Source organism: Micromesistius poutassou, assembly GCF_964030765.1.
Source record: "Micromesistius poutassou genome assembly, chromosome: 2".
Taxonomy (NCBI): Eukaryota; Metazoa; Chordata; class Actinopteri; order Gadiformes; family Gadidae; genus Micromesistius; species Micromesistius poutassou.
This window is the reverse complement of record NC_140272.1, coordinates 1,601,434-1,618,712: the sequence shown is the minus strand read 5'-3', so window position 1 is coordinate 1,618,712 and position 17,279 is coordinate 1,601,434. Positions and strand designations below refer to the sequence as shown.

The window sequence follows — 17,279 nt, the reverse complement described above, 5'->3', positions numbered from 1 at the left end:
TCGCGTCTATAAGGCTTATGGCTTCTCGAAGGACATATCAGGATAGGATTCCAAACTGTACTGCAAACAAGGGCTTGGTAGGGGCCAGAGATTAGAGGGCTTATTCCATTGAACAGTCCAAACACCCACCATGGTTATACAGTAATGAAACATTTGCTGTGCTTTCGTTTAACTTTCCACTTTTGCTTTCATTCCACTAGATTTATATAAAAGACACTTTCTTGTCACTCGTTTTTTTTATAAATATACACAGTAAATATACTTAAATATATTCGAACAGACTTCCCTGAAACACATTGATCCTCATACAAATAACATTCATCTACATGTGGTCGTTTCACGTGACAGCACTACACATACCAAACAGGACTACTCATGTACACGTTTATAGTCCTTACTTCAGAAGAGAGGCCGACTATACAGCATCGACACAGTGACATCTAAACTCGGATGTCACAGCTGATTTTAAATTGAATCTACATTACAACATATTTTCAGGACTATATGTAGAAATCCTCGTTTGTGATAATAGATTTTGCAGAATATGATGTTGTATTCTTCGGCCCCTGGAAGTAGTAGGTAGTCACGGAACAGTTTCTGATTTGGCAAGGGGATGGTTTGTTGGTTTGAATCCCTTGGAGAAGATCTGTCACGAATCAGTCATTTTTGGTAGCTACTCCTCCTGCACTTCCAGAGCTTTGCTGACGGACGGCGGGATGAGGCCGGCGGCCACCAGCCGACCCTCGCTCATCATGAAGTTGAAGGTGGCGCAAGCGTTTGCCTGGAGCGCCGCGGCGTGCCGAGAGAGAAGAGAGAGAAGAGATGATAGTCAGACCAGAGGAGCTGTGTGGTGGCGTTACCACTGGACTATATCTCACTTTATGGAATATTTTCATACTTTGAGGCATGCTTGCGATTCATTACCGTGTCTTGGACCTCCACAGCGATGCCTTTCTTCTTCAGCAAGGCGAGGACTTTAGGGTTGATTCTTTCCGTCCGAGATCCTGTTCCCAGTATCAGCATCTCTGTGTGAATTGTGAGACATTATTCAATTGAGGCAACTCAATGCAGATAGAAGCCCAAACTGTACTCATTAGACACTATCACACAATCACAATCTTATCCTTAGGGGAACTAGCTTCCTCTGCCCGTATGAATGGGGTATAAACCGATGTTCCCTAATGATTGTGCCACGAACCGGTTATGGAAAGCATTATAAAACACTTATATATATATATACTATATATTTTTTGCACAAGCTCCAGAACAATCTATTGATAAATTGGCAAAGTCAGTCGCATTGCCCTGATTGTCAAGTATGGCAAACATTTATATTTGTGCCTCATCTCTAAAGTGGAGTAATTAAAACCACTTGGGGGGAGGGTAAACTTTGGCAGGTAACACTGGATGTTTTTTTACTCTGCGGTAGACAGCTGTTTATACCTATCCTTGGTTCAAGCAGGTGGAAGAGTGAGACGCTCTCCTCAGAGATGTCTTCGTGGCCGCCAACCTGCAGACAGACAGACAGACAGACAGACATTTGAGATCAAAACCACTAAAATAAAAATAAGTGCAAAGGTTCTCTGAACGACCTTTGAACAAAAGGTGTTGACAGCGGTGAAAACGTAACAATAAGACGCCAGGAACATTACGGATGGCAGCGACAACCAAAGTAACTAGTACATAGCGCAGGTTTCCCACAGGAGAAAGTTAAACATTAAAACCCAGGGCGTACCTTCCACTGCAGGATGGCGGGGGGCAGCAGAGCGCAGGGCCCGTACACCTTGTTGTCGTCTATGTTGAACCCTCTGGTGCTGTAGCCGTGGATCATGATGGAGGAGCCAGGCTCCTTCTGCATGATGGACACGGTGGTGCGCTGGTACAGCTCGTCATCGCCGGGTCCCAGCCGGTGAGCCCGACACTGGAAGGGACTGGGAGACACAACGCATGATGCATGAAGAAGACTCTGTTAGGCGACACAACGGACAATTAAAGAAGAATGCCCCATTATGTGGTACATGGCAATGGATGGAAATGACAAGGCCAGAAATGTAAAAAGGGAGTTAGCATGTAGGCTTGTTGTAATAAAACGTTTGAAAAAAAGTGACATTTATTATTTTAGTGAGCCAAGACTTCATGTGAGGTGAAGCACTGAAGACATAGCATACATAACGTCAAGCTTAAGGGAAGCTTCTTGTTAACAAACAGACCACTGTTAGGACCTCACAAGACCATGTACTAAGAACTATTGTGTGTGTGCCTTATTAACCATGGCCATTATATTAGTTCCTCTCAGCCTCTGAAACCACAATGATATCATTGTTCATCTGTGCACCAACACAATAAACGAACACAAGGTAAAGGGAACATAGCCTATGTCTTATCTGAACCACAGAATAAACCATAACGCAAATGCTCTTTTCCAGGGAAATGCCTCAAATGATAACCTTAGATATTCAACTGAAAGTCAATAACATAACTCCTATGGAAGGCATGTGGCGCTACAAGGACATTTGGACACACAGACAACGCGTCACTGTCCGGCCGGACGCGAATAATAAAAGAAACAGAAGATACCTTGAAAAAGCAGTGGTTGTCTGTCTGTATAAATTAAATCCCCGTGCTGATCTCTGGAGAAGTCTGGCACACATCACGCTGGCCATATTGATGGGGATGTTGTAACCGGTTGTAACGCAGTGGGGAAGGGGAAGACATTTTGTGTGACACCAAGCGCACTTTTCCGGCCGAAGGCAAAATTGTCATCTTTTCCAGTAAACACTGTCATTTTCCTGTATAACGTAATTTTATTTGATTATTTCCTTGTGAATTTCAAATGTCAAGTGCCTCGTATTTAGCAGTTAAATACTAATAAATGTTATTAAGACGTTGTGAAGTTTTTTTTTTAATCTGGCATCGATTAAGCAGCCTAGGGGGCGTACTCCTGACGTGCGCCCCCTGCGGTTTTTATTGGGCAGGGTGGCAAGTCAGACCTCCGTTGTAAATAGACGCAGCGATCAGGCCATGCAGTGAATACTCCCTTTAAATCGGATCTCCAGGGGAAAATAAAGACACTGGTTACTTTAACAAAAATCGCCATATGCCGTGAGACATTGGATTGGATTAATTTGGTAAAGATGTATCGCTCCCTTTATGCGTTTCGACCCACGGAGCCCAACTCGCTTCATTTCGCTGCTGAAGAAAGCTTTCTAATCCTTGAAAGAAGCAATAAACACTGGTGGCTCGGGTCGCGCTGCAGCACTGGCGAGACCGGGTACATCCCGGCGTCTTATATCGAAAAAATCCAGGTAAGGATAAAAGACAGCCTCCAAACATACATCTTCTGTGAGTGTTTTGTGCGCACGTTACATTACACTTATATGTATCACTTCCTCGCACATTGGTCTGGACACCGCAATATGTGTACGCAGCAGGCCCTATAAGTTTGATTTGAGTGTTGGGAATACATATCCAGTATCTATAACAACGTGATTTTATTCCCTAATGTAATGGGAAGTATCTACCTATTGCTGGGTACACTATGGGGTATGTGGCCTTCTGCAAAAAGCCGGCATGAGTTGTTAGCTGCGACATCCGTGGATGGTGAATGTGCATCTCTGGCCGTGCGGCCGTGTCACGGGCAATACGTCTGTCATTACTGCGAGGATCCCAGAAGAAAGTGGCAGAACCAGTTCCGATATGTTGCATCCAAACGACATGAATTTGTGCATTCAAATGTTTATTACGCAACCTCCATATCATGTCACAATGATCTAATAAAGGTAGCGATGTTCATCCTGCCTAATGTGGTTTTGCCTTGAGCAGACGTGCTCATTCTTTTCACCACCCAAACTTAAAACCAGTTGGAACTTGAGTTTTGCGACATGATTGCCATACTAATGGAAGATGACTCAGACCAGGCTGGGAATGCATTCTTATGTTGTTTTTCTAGGTTATGATTCTTTTGAAATCATGTTGTTTTTCAAGTCTGAATCCATACATTATTTCCAGGATTTTTTAGTTGGTAGCCTAAGTGAGTCCTTTCTGCCCCAAGGCAAAAATATGTTCCTTTTTGTTTCCACTCCAGTTATGAAATTATTCATGCCATGGTGTTAAATATTCACACTTCCTCATGCATATTGTTCCATAGGCGCCAGAGAAGGACGATGTGTTGCAGTCCATCGACAGAGCCATCGAAGGCGTCCATAATGTGGCGATGAAAAACGGAGGCAAATATAACTTGGAGCAACGAGATGTGCTACAGTGAGTCCCCAGTTCCGGATAATCTGCCGCTTCAGCGAAAAACCTGACCCTGACGCATCAGAGATAACGCTGTGACACCGTCCTCCCTTTAAAAAATGACCATCCCTCATCCTTCTCTTACAGAAAGCTGATCCATCACAGGAAAGAGACTCTGGCCAGACGGAGCCCGGTGCCATCCTGTCACAAGCAGGGCATCCCGTCCTCCAACAGTGAGATCTCCCTCAGCCAATCCCCTCTGCCGCCCAACGGCCTCAACCCGGGCTATGGGCGCCAGGGCAGCGTGCCGCTGTCAGGAAGCCTGGACAACATGCAAGGAGACCAAGGCTTTTACGTACGAGACCCTCTATATCACATGTACAGTCGAACACACGAAGCAGCGTACTGAAATGCTTTTGAGATGCTTCCGTCGGTGATTCGTCGCAATGACCGATTTTTTGTGTCGCACGCTGCAGGTGCCGCCACAGGTGCGAAGGGCCGCCCCCGTAACTCCGCCCCCTTCTGAGAAGCAGCTCGCCAGCCGACGCCCAGGTCAGACCGAGCGGGTGATCCCGTGATCGAGTCATGGAAATGGGATTGATTATGGGATAACGGGGTCGTTACAAGTCTCTTGTTACCTGCTGCTATAGGCTTAAGAAGCATGCTATTCTTAGGCAGCTTGAGGTTGCTGTTTATTAAGGGAGTGTAACCGGAGGACAAACTACCCCCAACCCCCCCCCCCCCCCCCCCCCGCCCCCCGCCCCCTCCCGTACCCTCCGGTCTGAGTCTGTTCCCTTTTCCTCTCCGCAGAACCAGATGTTCCCTCCAGGGTGTCCTCTCTCCCGCCGTCCCCGTGCCCCTCCCTCTCCCTAAGCTCCGCCTCGCTTAACTCCGGCTCCTCCCACTCGGTGGTCTCGTCCGACGTGAGCCTGCCCAGCGTCGCCGGCAGCACCCCTCCCCCCCCCGTGCCGAGTCGCGTGAAGCCCGCCCTGCCGGCACTGGAGACCCCGGCAGCCCCGGAGGGCCCCTCCCAGCCGGCCCCCGCCAGGAAGAGCCCGGCGCCGCAGCCCCCCCCGTCCCCCCAGCCCACCGGCCCCCAGGCCCCGACCCCCCAGGCCCCGACCCCCCAGGCCACGACCCCCAAGGCCTCCACCCCCCAGCCCCCCACCGCCCAGCCGTCCCTGGCGGCGGCGGAGGGGGACCAGCCCGAGAACGAGTGGCCCGTGGCCCCGCCTTCCATCGCCGAGAGCAGCCCCCCCGGCAGCCCCGGCGCCGTCTCCGAGGCCGTCCCCATGACGACCGGGGCCGAGCTGATCGAGCTGGTGCGGAAGAACACGGGGCTGAGCTACGAGCTGTCGCGGGTGGCCGTGGGCGTGGTGGTGGGCCACCTGCAGACCACCCTGCCCCGGTCGTCCTCCGCGCTGGAGAAGGTCCTGATGTCGCTGGTGGAGAGCAAGGTCAGGAGCGCGGGTTTGACGCAGCGAGCGAACCCCGTTTGTGAAATGCCGCAGTCTTCTAGTGTTGACGACACGGCACGCGCTCAGCGCTGTGTGAACGGATGTATGCTAGGGCTGCGCGATCGAATCGAACAAAAACAACCGAACAGAGATTATTTCGACCAATATTTAGATTGTGATTTAGTATGCAATTTTTCTTTTTTACAGCTCCTTATGTTCTTTATAATTCAGTAAACAAGCAATAGATCATTCTATAGTGTGACCAACACAACATTTGAAGAAGTCAACATATAAACTGCTCTATGTGGCTATCAGGCCATCTGTTTGAGATGAATTGATGCATGATTTTTTTAAATAAATAATACGTTTTATTTATTTTTAATGTCAGGCTTTGCAGCTTGCAAATCCCGTTGTATTACTTTTGCGACGTAGGTTTGAATTAGATGAATCGATCAGCCCTAATGTACGCCAAGTCACCCGGTAGGTTTGTGTGCTCTCCATACCGGTTACAACGCGTTTGAGCGGGCCGTCGTGTTGGTGTCTCCGTAGGACCAGAGCGCGGCGCTGCCTCAGGGACAGGTGTGCCACGACGAGCAGCGCCTGGAGGTGATCTTCAGCGACCTGGCCCGTCACCGTGACGACTCGCAGCAGCGCAGCTGGGCGCTCCACGAGGACCACGCACTCATCTCCTGCTACCTGGAGGAACTCCTCAAGATATTGGTACGCCGCACGCACGCACGCACGCACGCACGCACGCACGCACGCACGCACACACACACACACACACACACACTGTGGTCGTGACCCGCTTACAAAGCATTCAGAGTTTAAGTGGCGGTTGCATTGTTTTACTGATGATGTTGTTTCTTCTATGTGTTGCTATGGACAACTAAAGCGGTGTGTGTTCCCCCCCCCCCCTGCAGACTGATGCGGATCCAGAGGTTTGCAAGAGGATGTGCAAGGAGAACCACTCAGAGCCGGTGCTTTCACTAGTGTCCTACTATCAGATGGTAAACCATCCTCTTCCTGTCGTTCAACATGACCCTCTTTGGAGTCATTCAACTGTATTGAGCTTTTTTTTTTCCTTTCTTTTCAGTGAAACAGATTATTTATTTATTTTTTTACAGATTTTATGTCATTTTGTGACACAGGATTGCAATGCTGTGTTACATATTTTGGAATAAAAATAGCCAATGTTCTGGTTGTTGAATTTACAACTGCCGTGTGTGTGTGTGTGTGTGTGTGTGTGTGTGTGTGTGTGTGTGTGTGTGTGTGTGTGTGTGTGTGTGTGTGTGTGTGTGTGTGTGTGTGTGTGTGTCCGTGTGTCCGTCCGTCCGTCCGTCCGTCCAGGAGCACCGCGTGTCCCTGCGCCTGCTGCTTCTCAAGGTGTTCGGGGCCATCTGCAGCCTGGACGCCTGCCTTATCTCCACCCTGCTCAACTCCATCCTGCCCATGGAGCTGGCCAGAGATCTGCAGAGCCCCACACAGGGTGACTAGGCCGTACTTGGAATGGGATCCATGCTTTCACAGGCACCCTCTTGCATAGATATATCTCTCCGTTGGATATCGTTGTTGATATGTTTCTCCCCTCCTCAGAGCACCAGAAGATGTGTTACACAGCATTGGTACTTTCCATGATCTTCTCTATGGGCGAACAAGTGCCATATCATCACTACGGTATGGACACCAATATGACACAACGGTTGTGTGTAAACATTAGGGATAGGGATTTGAAGTCATCAATATTCGATGAACCAATGCTTTTTTTTTACTCTAGATTAAAAATGTTGATAGAAAAATGAGTGCAGCGCACTCTTAACAGAAAAAGAACTCTGCATTTGCCGTCTTCTGCTTTTCACTACTATTAATAATACATCTAGTTATATACGGAAGTGTACTAGCGTCGTCTTGGGACGTCAACGAAGCGGTTCATTGATTTAGGCTACACCCAAAATACAAACTGCAGCTTACACAAAACGGATTATGCATAATTTCTTTTCACAAGGCATGCATTTACTTATTTATTTTGTAAATAAGGAAGCCATAATAATTCTGGTAAAAAATGTAGGATTGTGTAATCACTTGTGTCTTTTCACACTGTCTTTATCGACGTGTTAGATCCTTAAACATTACCGTGTTTGGTCATGGGTGACACACAAACAATTGGTTGTCAATCATAATGGCCGCTCAGTCAGTACTGCTCGAGGGCTGTGTCAAAGGCTGCAAATGTTTTTATCTCCGGGGCGGAAGTTCTACTAAAACAGGGGTTTTACCAAGTGTGACCAAATCACATGACACCGGCCATTGTAAAAAAAAAAAATATATATATATTAAAAAAAAAAAATCATGTGACTACCTACATATCATGAATAATTTAGATGAATAGAATTATCATCCCCATCCTGAAATATACATATCTTGATGCATTCTGCTTATAAAGTCAACACCGGTTCCCTCCCTTCAACAGAACATCTGAACGCTGAGTTTGTGGAGTTCCTGCTGACGGTGGTGGAGGAGGGGGTTCCCTCAGACCCCACGGAGCAGCTCCCTGACCTCTTTCTGAACCTCCTGCTGGCCTTCAACCTCCATCACACTGGTGCGCGCCGCCTCAGTGGCACTCGACTTAAATCTCTGGCTCTGTAATAGCAGAGATTGTGCCTGGAAATCGTTCTTTTGTTGTTTATGTGAGATTTCTGCGAGTCTTTGATTTAATTAAATGAATATTCAATTGTACTTTTCCCCCCTCAGTGCCTAGTGCCAACGTGATAATGCAGGAGTTGATGAAGAAAAATGTGAAAGTACTTTCGGAAAAAGTACTGCTGCTTTTAAACCGAGGCGGTAAGAAGCAAAGCACGGCTGCGTCTTTCCCCGTACGATATCCCCGCATGTTTCTACCAACCGTCCCGCTCACATATACTCGCCGATTTGCCTCTGCAGACGACCCCGTGTGTGTGTTCAAACACACCCCACCTGCCCCGCATTCCGTTCTCAAGTTCCTGCAGGATGTGTTCGCCAGCCGGGAGTCCGCGGACATCTTCTACCGCACTGACATGATGGTGATGATTGACATCGCCGTCCGACAGATATCTGACCTCTCCCCCGGGGACAAGGTGAGCCGGGGTCAACACAACCAGCTCACCGCTTCTGTGTTTGACATGTCCTGTGACATATTTACAACACGCCCACCCACCCACCCGCATCACGTCTCCCATCTGTCACTACCTCTCTCTCTACCCACTAATGTGTCTCACACTGCCTCTAAGGCTTGGAAATCCTTTGCGGCCCAGACTCTTTTCAGATTTTTGTTCACAGACCGAGCTCTGTGTGATCTGAAAACCCACCTCTCCTTTGTGTTGAATGGTCTTTTTTGTGTTTCCCTATAATGCACTATATATAAAAAAAAAAAAAAAAAAAGAAGGATCTACTAGCCTTCCGTTCTGATTAGACATTCCTGTTTATTTTGGTGACTTGCTTGTGCAGCACTTATTTTTTTGCAGTCACTCAGCAACTCATTTCCCAGCTATGAACTCCCGACCCCCAACCCATCCCAGGAAGCTTGCACGACGTCAGCTTGTTTTTGATTTGATTCTCTTGAGCCAAACGCTCGTCTCACGTTTTATTCACGCCTCTCCTTCCTCTCTGCAGGTGCGGATGGAGTACCTCTCCCTCATGCACTCCATCGTCCGCTCCACCGACTACCTGGAGCACCGCCACCGGCTGCCCGACCTGCAGGCGGCGCTTCAGAGGATCCTGGGAGAGGAGGCGGACGAGGAGGGGGACGCCGTGGACGGCGGTGCCACGGCGAAACAGATGGATAAGCTAATCGTACAGGAGCTTTACAGGGAGTTCCCACAGCTCAGCGAGAGCCACAAGTAACCGTATCGCTACCGTTACCACCCAACCCGCCAGCCTGCTCTGTTTTATCGCATCAGGGCGTGCGATCCCATCTGGAATAAACAAAAAGAAATGGAGCTAATGTAAAGGTTGATTGATTTTTGTTTTTGCCAATTTGTTCTGTCCCAAGACGGCTTACATCGGCACATCGCTTGTGATGGCTGGTTGTGCAAAAAGATGTTTTATGGTTCGCAATTTTCCCGCTTGATAGGAAAAAAGTGAATGCTGAATAACTGGAGGATAACTGGAGATGAATCATATGTTGCATCCATCGTGCAAATGCTTGAATGGCTCTCTTTATTGGAAAGTGATATTTAAGAGCCTCTTTGTCTTAACAGAGTACTGTATGCTTGAGCTGAAAAGCTAAAGTAGAAAACATGTTATATAATGTGTCAAATTAATTAGAATGAGAGCTTTTGAGAGTGTAACCAACACAGTTGGGTCATTGCGTCTGAACAGCATGGGAAAGAATTGGAAATTAAGTTTTGGATAGTTGACGTAAAGAAGATATTATCTTCATTTTTTATTAATGTGGAACTGCTGCAATAAGGCTGCTTACTACTAACTCATAACAACTCTGCCATAACATACTTAATATTGGCAGTCACGGCAACCAGCAACTATCATGGCTTTCGAAAAGAAATATGGACGCCAAGCTTTCGATGACATGAGTTATAATGCCCAAGCAATCAATGGAAAACCCTGTGTTTTTATCTATGAATAATATGTGGTACACAACACAGGATTCAATTGTAATTACTTGAATTATATATGAATAATGACAATAAAGCCAGAACATTTGTTACAGCACCACTTCTGCAGACTGAACTGCTTCAGCAATTAGATCATATCTGACATCATTCATTGGGAGAGGTCCTTTTAGATAATATGATGGGGAAATGTGATACTTCTTACAGATAAATGCATCAGCTAGAGTTTCAATTGTACATATCTGTTATCTCTATATTTTCTAATACCTCCTAGTATTGTGTCAATCACTCCTTAAATCGACTCTTAACTTATTTTTGTCCTTGATATAGCATTTTCTTTTGGAAACTAATTGTGGCAACCCCTACATTGATATCTGTTTAGGGTTCTCAAAGTGTTAAAGGCGTGTGTTGAGATGAGTGAGAGTAAGTGTGTGCCTACATTGTTGCTTGTTTACATTGTATGATTGGGAGAGGGCTGGTTCTGTGTTTGTGTTCACCTTTGTGTTAACCTGGAACTTCCACTGTTTAACTAATAAAATTATATTTTCCCAATACAAATGGTTGTCAAGGAGTGAGCTATTTGACTGTATTTTCCTTATATGTTGAATCCAATAAAATAGTAATGGCTAAATGTGGAAATATTTGAATACATTTCGTACAATTCGTTGACTTACTACTACTTTACAATTTTTATGCCCAACCAATCCAACTCGGACACTAAAAAAAGGAGCACACTCGTCAGGTGTGTTACTGTCTTACACATCCGGGTAGCTATTTGGGTGAAAGGTCTCGTTGTCGGTCGTTCTAGTGCAGTGCTGCGACAGCGGTGACAGCTGAAGGAAATACATTCACGAAAAATAAAACCCATCAGGTTTGTTATTTTGCACAATGCTAACTAGTGTAAAGGTTGTAGTCGTGCGACAGTTCGTTCATTCATTTAATTCCGTTCCTACTGTGTGTTTCAGAACGCCACTATGGCTCAGCCAATAAGTCCAGGGAAGAACTTCTTCGCCGGAGGATTCGGGGGTGTGTGTCTGGTGTTCGCCGGTCATCCACTGGATACCATTAAAGTAATCCGTTTTGTTTTGCAGCATTCATGCTTTGATTAGAATATGTGAGTTAATAACTCGTCCAAAGCGCCCGAATATGGAACTGCATTAATTGCGGCCATACTGTACATTTTAAATATTTCTTATCAATTGATTCTATCCACGTTGCACAACGAAACATTAAATAGAAGCAGAGCTTATTATAAGAACATATTTGATAGAAAGGGTTAGCTAGCATTTATCATTCTAGCAGGCCTACAAGTCATGGCAGCCCTTTGACCTGGAGTCACTCATTTATTGGCACGGTTAGGATATACTTGTGTTATGTAACAGGGTTTTAAATGAGTTGCCTGTGCTTTTGATATAGACGTCATACATCAGTGTTCATCATTTCAACTCGCATAACAAACCCTAATCACAAGGCAAGATCAGTTTAATGTGTTTAATGTGGTGAACGTCGTTATGGCTCGGTTACTGTACATCTGCCTCCCGTCCGTCAGGTGCGATTACAGACTCAGGCGCTGCCTAAACCCGGGGAGTCACTCATGTACACCGGCACCATCGATTGTTTCCGAAAGACTCTCGCGAAAGAGGTCAGTATACCATCTGGTCAGGCTAACGGCTTGGTGAAGAGTTTTGCAATAAATGAAGGTTGTATTCACTAAAGAACATTGAATACGTGTAGCCTATATTCTCTCTTAAGGCGGTCATTGGCCCCCTACTCACACTGTTTCCCTTCCATCACAGGGTATGAAAGGCCTCTACAAAGGCATGGCTGCTCCCATCATTGGAGTGACGCCCATGTTTGCGGTCTGTTTCTTCGGCTTTGGCCTTGGCAAGAAGTTACAGCAGAAAACCCCAGACGATATCCTCACGTAGGTGATAACGGCTCGACTTGTTATCGATCTCTCTCTCCCTCTCTCTCCCTCTCGCTCTCTCTCTCTCTCGTGTATGGGATGAATAAGCCACCTGCGCCCTCCTTCTCCCCAGATATCCCCAGCTCTTCGCAGCAGGCATGCTGTCCGGTGTCTTCACCACCGCCATCATGGCTCCAGGAGAGCGCATCAAATGTCTGCTCCAGGTCAGTGGCGGTTGACTTCATGTACCAATAGAAAGTGGATTTGCACCTTGTGTATGGTTTGTAAAAAATAATGTGCTCTGGTTGAAAAAGTCGATGTGGGGAAGAGTAATTGATGTGTGGTTTGTGTCGCGTGCGCACACACACAGATCCAGGCAGCATCTGGGGAGGTGAAATATGCAGGGCCAATGGATTGTGTGAAACAACTGTACAAACAGAATGGAATAAGAGGAATTTACAAAGGCACTGCCCTTACTCTCATGAGAGGTACTGATACAGTCTTGCACATGGAGTCTCATTGTCTTCGGAATATAAAGAATTCCTCAACATTCCCCTAACCGTATTTCTCGTTTCGTGTTGCTCAGATCTGCCGGCAAGTGGAATGTACTTCATGACCTATGAATGGTTGAAGAACCTGCTCACGCCCGCAGGAAAGAGGTACCATACTCGGCCATCTTCTTGTTTACATAATTGACGTCTGCTTTCCTTTGATGATTGATGTTGATGTTGAAGCCGGTGTTGAAGCCCACCCGTTCTCGTGCTCTTCTGTCTCCCCACAGTCACAACGAGCTCAGTATCCCCAGCATCCTCTTTGCCGGTGGGATGGCGGGGGTCTTCAACTGGGCTGTGGCCATTCCACCTGATGTGCTCAAGTCCCGCTACCAAACGGGTAGGTCTGCCGACGTAGGCTCATCACCCCCGGGACACGACGCGTAAACGCGGACAATGGGTCACCTCAACCCTACCGTATCTTTGTCCCCCTCACAGCTGCTGAAGGGATGTACCCTAACGGCGTGCGTGACGTGCTGAGGGAGCTGATCAGGGAAGAGGGGGTGGGCTCCCTCTATAAAGGCTTCACCGCCGTGATGCTTCGAGCCTTCCCAGCAAACGCAGTGAGTGCTTGAACGTTGAATGAATGTGGTGAAGGCGTAGTTTGCCGGGCAAGAGGGCAAAGCATGGATGAAGCATGACATTTTTAGTCGATAACAACAGGTTTAAAATAGATTAAATTACGTGAAAGTCAACAATGTTGTCATTAATTATATCATTAATGAGGCATACTAATGTATTGCATCAAAGCAAATCCAGATTGGATTTTAAGTATGGGTGTGTATTTATTAATGTATTTATAACAGTCTTACAGGGTTTTACGTTCTTGGAGACTAAACTGATCTGTCTTTTATTCTGTCTCTCTGCCCCTCTCTTTCCATCTCTCTGTAGGCCTGCTTCCTTGGGTTTGAGTTTGCTATGAAGTTTTTGAACTGGTTAGCCCCTAACTTGTGAATAAAGTTTGATGCCTTTCGTCTGTATCTTAGAAGCAAAACAGGAAAATTGAACATCCAGGTACAAAACATCAATAATACACATCACTGTCAAACCCCACGCATATGAAAGGTTGATATGAACGCCCCTTATCAGGATTTTAGCAGTTAACATGGTATGTGATCAGTTCATATTGCAAGACGATATACTGTCATTGGGGCAATTGTAAGGCCAATCATATGTCTGTTCACACACACACAGAAACGTTCTCACTCCTTATTTGTTGCTTTCAAAATGTTATTTTTTATTAGGAAACGAGTGAACCGAACTTGTGCCTTACTTTTCCTATCTGCATATAAATGTACATAATATCAGGGAAAAGGTGCATTGTGTGTGTGTGTGTGTGTGTGTGTTCATGTATAATTTTCACAACAACAATAAATGTATGGTTACATTCCACCAAGTGCATACTGTACATCATGTCTTGATATTCAAATCAATTACAGAACTATACTAATGAAACTCATCCTGTGTCGTTTTTTTATTTGTCAAAGATCCCTTCTGATGGTGCCTTTTAGGAAATCCTCATGTTTCTGTATTTGTTACATTGTCAAGTTACATTCCAAAGCATAATGTGTGTATGTTTAATCCTAAACATAATGCATCATCCTAAACCGCATCATGAATGTGTCCCGATTCTTTGAATTAGAATGTCACACAAAAAGGGGCTGGGTGGGATCAATACTTTCCGATTGGCTGTTCTAAATAAAGTGATCAATAAGCTGCCTGGATAGGGAGGGTATGGAGCTTGACTGATGTAAAAGAAAAAAAAACAATGAACAGCTTTAATCTCCCGCCTGGGACCCGGGTAGGCCTGTTCTCTCGTTTATCCGTCTCAGTTTAATGGAAAGCCTGACGATGAGCCCAGTGGAGATACCGCTTGGCTTGAAGGAGCTGCTGCATGGATACACTGTGGAGGTGCTCCGTCTCAAGCCGGCCGACCTGGTGGAGTTCGCCGTGCAACATTTCACACGCATTCAGGAGAGCCAGGGGAAGGAGCCCCAGGCTCAGGAAGGCGTTGCTAGAACGTCACGAAGCAGGGTGAGTTTTAGGACTCATCCAGATGTAGGCGTGAAGGATGAGGAGGAGAGCGTCGTCGGTGAGTATCATTAGGCAGTTTTCTTAGATTTTCTTTACCTCTTCTAACGCCGCCTCAACGTTCGTCTTCTCCTGGCATTCAATGGGCCATGCTCTAAAGGTAAATGTGCAGTGATTGATGGACGAGAACCGTCATTCTGAGATATTGTTTCATGTTGCAGAGTCGAGTTCCATCAAATACAAACGCAGAGCATCAGGTCAGTCACAAAAGGGCAAAAGGTGTCATCCTTAACCACTCACGTTCCATCACACATGCATTTGTGTTGCTGCCCCATTGCTATGCTACAGTATATGTACGTGCTTCTGCTCCAGTGTGTGCGGAGGCTTACGATCCAGATGAAGAGGATGATGACTCAGACCCCAGAGTGGTGCACCCCAAGAGCGATGTGCAGCGCCGTAGACTGCAGGACGCTTGCAGTGACATCCTGCTGTTTAAGACCTTGGACCAGGTACAGCCCCCGTGCACTGGAGCTGGTGTTATTTATGAAGAATCAGGATGGGATTGTTTGTTTGGATTTGACCTCAACACATCTGAACCTATTACGGTTTAGTCATTTAGCTTTAGCAGACAGTTCATGCACCCTTGTTTTCAAATACATATCATTGGGGGCTTAATGACGCTTACAGTCGCGGACATAGGGAACAAACTCAGTAACATTGGGCTGGGAGTCGAACGCACCTAGCCACTACACCAACCTGCCCCACAGATCCTCAAAACAAGGTTATATAACATGTATGAATCGTCCTCCAGGAGCAGTTGTCCGAGGTGCTAGATGCCATGTTTGAGGTGCTGGTGAAACCCCAGGAGCACATCATCGACCAAGGAGAGGACGGAGACAACTTCTATGTCGTAGAGAGGTTTGCAGGTTTTAAATGGTTCAAAAGTTCTGAGTGCGTCCTTAACCCAATCACGGTAGTAATCGTTACTCCTCTCCCCCAGGGGCGTGTTCGACATATACGTGCAGAAGGATGGTGGGGGTGTGTGTGTCGGGAAGTACGATGGTAAGGGTAGTTTTGGTGAGCTGGCCCTCATGTACAACACCCCCCGTGCTGCCACGATCACCGCGTCCCAGGACGGCGCCTTATGGGGCCTGGTGAGTAGGGGGGAACCGGCAAGGGGGGGGGGGGGAACGGGACCTTTAACTCAGCGGCTGAACCACTGAACCAGAACGGCATTACCAATAGGACATGAAGCATGCCAAGGATATGACCTCTGTGTGTCCTTTAGGATCGTGCAACGTTTCACAGGCTCATCGTGAAAAACAATGCAAAGAAGAGGCGGCTGTACGAGGCCTTCATAGAGTGTGTTCCTCTGCTGACGTCGCTTGAGGTACTTAACACACTCTCAACTGATCCCTATGAGAGGACATGGTAATGTGAACACACGGATAGCTGGTCATCTTTTTGTTCCATCAATGCATCATCTGTGTCCTTACCCTCGCCAAGATTTCTGAAAGAATGAAGATTGTGGATATACTGGGAGCAAGACTGTTTCATGACGATGAACGCGTCATATCACAGGTGATTTGACGCGCCTGACGCTGTGTGTACTGGTGGCTGGAGGTGAACCCCAAGCAGACACAACACTCGGCTCTTCTGTTCTCTCGCAGGGGGAGGAGGCCGACTGTTTCTACATCGTGGAGTCGGGCGAAGTGAAGATCATGATCAAAAGCAGAGTGCGTTGGTTTTGATTGGCTTATATGAAGAGGTCCAGAAGGCCCTATGTTAAGTCTTTTGGTCCGTTGAGTCTGACACTACCTGGGGTCGGGTTCATCTGTTTTCCCTGTTACAGACCACGGCTGGCCAGCTGGATCATGCGGAGGTGGAGCTTGCCCGTTGCGTCCGAGGCCAGTACTTTGGGGAGTTGGCGCTGGTCACCAATCAACCGCGCGCCGCGTCCGTCTATGCCGTTGGAGTGACCAAATGCTTGGGTGCGTTTGTATTTAACACGTTGCAGGACCATGTCACCTGGTCCTGCTAATTATCCAAAGCCCAGTAGTTCCACTTTCTGTTCACCACTGACGGTGAACATTTCCCAATCGGAAAGATGTTGCTCATACGTCAACAATTTTGCCTGATTTTATGTAGACTACACTATCAAGAGAGATGTAGACAGTGCTGTTAATTATTTTTGTTTATTCTGTCTCCATAGTAATAGATATCCAAGCTTTTGAGCGATTGCTGGGCCCTTGTAAGGAAATCATGAAGAGGAACATCTGCCAGTATGAGGACCAGCTGGTGGCACTGTTTGGCTCCAGTGTTGACCTGAAGCAGGAGCAAACCCAAGTGTAAAATGAACCTGTAGTCATTTATATATTATCCTGTGCGTTTTTAATGTAGAAAAAGGAAGCTAACTGTACCATCTATCCGTTCTTGATGTTTTTTTCACATGACCGTCTATCCCAGAGTTGTGTGTTCTGTCTTCTTCCATAGT

General features: G+C 46.7%; 4 protein-coding genes across 4 annotated transcripts; 3 read left to right on the top strand and 1 right to left on the bottom strand.

The window, feature by feature from the left end:
* Positions 1 to 238: 238 nt before the first annotated feature.
* On the bottom strand, positions 239 to 2,702 carry ndufaf3 (NADH:ubiquinone oxidoreductase complex assembly factor). The gene is made up of 5 exons (XM_084464833.1): positions 2,578 to 2,702; positions 1,736 to 1,931; positions 1,444 to 1,510; positions 925 to 1,025; positions 239 to 781 (listed from the first exon to the last, which is right to left on the bottom strand). Exons 1-5 carry the CDS (start codon positions 2,661 to 2,663, stop codon positions 674 to 676), a joined length of 558 nt encoding a protein of 185 aa, XP_084320959.1. The 5' UTR covers positions 2,664 to 2,702; the 3' UTR covers positions 239 to 673.
* A 295-nt stretch (positions 2,703 to 2,997) lies between these two features.
* Positions 2,998 to 10,831, top strand: nckipsd (NCK interacting protein with SH3 domain). Its single transcript, XM_084463904.1, has 13 exons — positions 2,998 to 3,305; positions 4,148 to 4,260; positions 4,384 to 4,591; positions 4,713 to 4,788; positions 5,047 to 5,693; positions 6,243 to 6,413; positions 6,617 to 6,703; positions 7,044 to 7,182; positions 7,290 to 7,370; positions 8,161 to 8,289; positions 8,442 to 8,531; positions 8,631 to 8,803; positions 9,339 to 10,831. Exons 1-13 carry the CDS (start codon positions 3,135 to 3,137, stop codon positions 9,567 to 9,569), a joined length of 2,316 nt encoding a protein of 771 aa, XP_084320030.1. The 5' UTR covers positions 2,998 to 3,134; the 3' UTR covers positions 9,570 to 10,831.
* A 237-nt stretch (positions 10,832 to 11,068) lies between these two features.
* On the top strand, positions 11,069 to 14,213 carry slc25a20 (solute carrier family 25 member 20). The gene is made up of 10 exons (XM_084463925.1): positions 11,069 to 11,168; positions 11,263 to 11,367; positions 11,847 to 11,939; positions 12,094 to 12,221; positions 12,337 to 12,427; positions 12,574 to 12,691; positions 12,790 to 12,862; positions 12,985 to 13,094; positions 13,193 to 13,317; positions 13,646 to 14,213. Exons 2-10 carry the CDS (start codon positions 11,272 to 11,274, stop codon positions 13,706 to 13,708), a joined length of 897 nt encoding a protein of 298 aa, XP_084320051.1. The 5' UTR covers positions 11,069 to 11,168; positions 11,263 to 11,271; the 3' UTR covers positions 13,709 to 14,213.
* A 392-nt stretch (positions 14,214 to 14,605) lies between these two features.
* Positions 14,606 to 17,237, top strand: prkar2ab (protein kinase, cAMP-dependent, regulatory, type II, alpha, B; the record flags this gene model as incomplete). Its single annotated transcript, XM_084464481.1, has 9 exons — positions 14,606 to 14,852; positions 15,158 to 15,294; positions 15,597 to 15,703; positions 15,786 to 15,939; positions 16,074 to 16,175; positions 16,292 to 16,366; positions 16,456 to 16,521; positions 16,638 to 16,776; positions 16,998 to 17,237. 9 exons carry the CDS (start codon positions 14,606 to 14,608, stop codon positions 17,135 to 17,137), a joined length of 1,167 nt encoding a protein of 388 aa, XP_084320607.1. The 3' UTR covers positions 17,138 to 17,237.
* Positions 17,238 to 17,279: the final 42 nt, after the last annotated feature.

What these genes read in the sequence shown, in the direction of transcription:
- nckipsd (XM_084463904.1), top strand. Translation starts at nt 3,135, where the DNA reads ATGTATCGCTCCCTTTATGCGTTTCGACCCACGGAGCCCAACTCGCTT. An exon ending in TGTCGCTGGTGGAGAGCAAG is followed by an intron (nt 5,694 to 6,242) that starts GTCAGGAGCGCG and finishes GTGTCTCCGTAG; the next exon opens with GACCAGAGCGCGGCGCTGCC. An exon ending in CTTCAACCTCCATCACACTG is followed by an intron (nt 8,290 to 8,441) that starts GTGCGCGCCGCC and finishes TTCCCCCCTCAG; the next exon opens with TGCCTAGTGCCAACGTGATA.
- ndufaf3 (XM_084464833.1), bottom strand. Translation starts at nt 2,663, where the DNA reads ATGGCCAGCGTGATGTGTGCCAGACTTCTCCAGAGATCAGCACGGGGA. An exon ending in ACAACCACTGCTTTTTCAAG is followed by an intron (nt 1,932 to 2,577) that starts GTATCTTCTGTT and finishes TGTGTCTCCCAG; the next exon opens with TCCCTTCCAGTGTCGGGCTC. An exon ending in CCGCCATCCTGCAGTGGAAG is followed by an intron (nt 1,511 to 1,735) that starts GTACGCCCTGGG and finishes GTCTGTCTGCAG; the next exon opens with GTTGGCGGCCACGAAGACAT.
- slc25a20 (XM_084463925.1), top strand. Translation starts at nt 11,272, where the DNA reads ATGGCTCAGCCAATAAGTCCAGGGAAGAACTTCTTCGCCGGAGGATTC. An exon ending in CTCACGCCCGCAGGAAAGAG is followed by an intron (nt 12,863 to 12,984) that starts GTACCATACTCG and finishes GTCTCCCCACAG; the next exon opens with TCACAACGAGCTCAGTATCC. An exon ending in GAGCCTTCCCAGCAAACGCA is followed by an intron (nt 13,318 to 13,645) that starts GTGAGTGCTTGA and finishes ATCTCTCTGTAG; the next exon opens with GCCTGCTTCCTTGGGTTTGA.